General features: G+C 40.1%; 1 protein-coding gene across 1 annotated transcript; it reads right to left on the reverse strand.

Moving 5' to 3' along the window:
- Positions 1-235: 235 nt before the first annotated feature.
- On the reverse strand, positions 236-2,570 carry LOC102721827 (DNA-binding protein S1FA2). The gene is made up of 3 exons (XM_006652187.3): positions 2,413-2,570; positions 2,212-2,283; positions 236-645 (listed from the first exon to the last, which is right to left on the reverse strand). The coding sequence occupies exons 2-3, from the start codon at positions 2,236-2,238 to the stop codon at positions 430-432; spliced, it is 243 nt and encodes an 80-aa protein (XP_006652250.1). The 5' UTR covers positions 2,239-2,283; positions 2,413-2,570; the 3' UTR covers positions 236-429.
- Between the last annotated feature and the right edge of the window lie 468 nt (positions 2,571-3,038).

Below are 3,038 nucleotides of genomic sequence, written 5' to 3' on the forward strand. Positions count from 1 at the left end.
CTAATGAAATAGCATTTATTTATGTAATTAGTTTTGTTATCAGTCTTATTTAATACTCCTAATTAACATCTAAATATCCGATGTAACGAGTGCTGAAAAAGTCGCTGGATCCTAGTACTGCTATGATGCGCCGGATGCATGTCACATATGCAACAGAAAACAGCATCAGAGTAACAGACTCCAACAAGACTACGCATGTTCCAGAAGGTTGCACGAGTAAACGCAAACTCGGGGGAAAAAAAAAGAACTTTAGGTTCAACTGCTTGCTCAAATAAGGCGTCTAATACAAATGTAAACAGCTTGAGACAAAGCTTCTACATAACATAGTTACTGTAAATACTGCCGCTCCAGCTGATAATTCTTATCATGCAAAAGAAGCTCAGAATAAAATCAGTTACATTGGGTAAACTGATGAATCTCTGGTTCTCTTCACTCTCCGGGTGCAGAAACTCCCTGCTTCAGCTTTTCCCTCTTCAGCTTCTTCTTGGAGACCGGCTTCTTCTTCCGAGGAGGAAGCGTCTTCTGAGCATACATGTAGAGAGCATAGTTTCCAACAAAGAAAAGAAGCAGGAGTGTTGCAACCACAAGCAGGACTATCGTTCCAGGGTTGAGGCCCTTGTTGACCTCCTCGATGATTACATTGTTCTGAAGAACAGAAAATAAACCATCAAAAACTGCCCTAAAGGATATGAAAATATAATCGCAATTTTGGTGCATGGAGCTTGAGGGACAAATTAGGTAACCCTTCAATCTTATGTATTGCAAGTCTACTATGAACAAATAAGAACTTAGATTTTCAGTCACGTGGGAAGCCCAAAAGCTAACTTCACAGATTGACATGTCTAACTACATTGAGTGAGCTTGTCAGTGAATTGTTTTCACTATGTTATCTATTCAATTCCACTACAGATCTGTCACCAGCATTCATACAGTTTTATCGCTGCATATACATTATTGAAACTGACAATTCATACATTTACATGGTTTCTGCACTAGCAACTAGCCTATAGAATCATATCTATAGGATTCCAAAAATTAGGTGTCTGGGGACAGCCAAAATGGAATGTCTGTAAATGGTCTGCGTATAGCCATATAGTTACCATTTAGAAAAAGATATAACCATTAGCTGATACTCCTACAATAGAACAACAGGGCACCAGTGCAAGAACCACTGAAAGCATTCAAAAGCAAGAACTTATACATTTAATCTAAGAGACAATCATGCCAACATTCAGTTTCAGTGGATTCGCATTACAGAAATTGGAAAATACTCAAAATGAGAGGAAAAGATTGTGGTCTTAATTATTTCTTGAGCAAAACTATACTCACTAATCCAAAGGTTCATGAATGACATGAGTCAAAATTAAATTAAGCAACAATAAAATGATCACGTTTGTATCACCAATAAAATAGCAATTCCGCAGACTGGTAAGTTTAAAATTCTCTAGTGATGTCAATTCTTAAAACATGCTATATAGCTAGATACAATAACCTAGCCACAATCAGGTAGATAAAGTCATCATTCAGCTAGGGGATATTTTCTTGTTTGGTTCATGTGGCTCTAACTTTGGTTTCATGTCTAGTCTATCCCCAATTCGGTTTGGTTTCATGTCTAGTCTATCCCCAATTTGCTTGGGGTTCACATCCTCTAACATCGTCTACCAATATGGTAGTGACAATATGACTATAATGATATTACCATAATGGTAGAGGATCCACACGTATTTGTGCTTGGGACTAGATGCTGCTGTTGGTAGGACATTATTACAAAAATGAAGAGGACATCGAGCAACCATAAAATTTACCGAGATGTAACAGAATGTATGACCATGCAAAACCTACATCACAAATTCTACAGATCTCACTGTCCACGCATAAAATTTCCAGGAAGTGCTACACAAGTCCGGTGTGGCGGCCGTTACGGCTAATCACCGGAACAAGCTCGCCGCCATGTGAGTACCTGCAGTTACCTACCAGCGATTTCGTACGATTTGTTCGCTAAAAACTGATTTTTTTTCCCAACGATTGAACAAGCCACGCATCAAGAAAAAAGAGACGACGAGGGGGAAAGATTTTCGCTTGGGTTCCCCAGATCTAATTCCCCATCCACCATAAAAACGCGTCGAGATCCGGTCAAAGCCACCAAAAGATTGAATCTTTCGCACCCGAACGGGGAAAAGGAAAATCACAACCAGCTCGCAGATCCCTTACCGCTGAGTCCGTGAACTGATCCGCCATAGCGGCGACAAGGATGCCCGGACCAAAAACACCAGCCGCTAATCTCTGTGGATCGAGAAAAAAAAGATTAGATCAGGCTTAGCCAAGAGAAGAATTCTCGCAAGGAAGAGGAACCTCGCGAGCCGTGAGGTGAATCCCCCACCAGATCCAGCAGAAGAGATTTGCCGTCCTCACCTCTAACCTCGCCCTCGCGAGATTTTTTTTCTTCACTTCCCTTCTCCCCTTGGCCTTGGCGACAAGCTCGCGTGATCTGCTGTGTCACGGCCGCTGCTCGTGCTCGTCCTCGTTCGTCAAATCCGTGTCCTCCTGCCCGTCTTTATGAGTTATGAATTTGTCCGAGCTTAACGATTTTCGTCGCCTGTGGGCCCCACATGGGTTCCTGGCACATAGAATTTGGGCATGCTGATTCATGGTCAGCAACTCAGCATCCGTGGTATAGTACGGTTCACTGCGAAAATACTATTCCTATAAGGTGAAAGCCTGGTCTTATTGAAAAATCTCATATAAATCATTGTGAACAAATATCTAAAATCAAAAAGAAAATATTACATATAGATAGGCTGTGTAAAAAATTATATCCAAGTTCGAGTTTATTTGCAAGATAAAAAATGACAAATTTCAAACGAATCAGCATGATTGTTTAATTGTTTTCTGGTTCGGAATTTGTTATTTTTATATAATTATATTCTAGAAACGAAGCCGTAATTGGATAAGATTTGTTATAGGACTATTGCCATCTTATATATAAAGGATTTTCTCGTGTGATTTTAAATGACTTTCCAGTCATGGTTGGATAAGAT

The sequence above is a fragment of the Oryza brachyantha genome, chromosome 4 (genome assembly GCF_000231095.2).
Source record: "Oryza brachyantha chromosome 4, ObraRS2, whole genome shotgun sequence".
In the NCBI taxonomy this organism is placed as follows: Eukaryota; Viridiplantae; Streptophyta; class Magnoliopsida; order Poales; family Poaceae; genus Oryza; species Oryza brachyantha.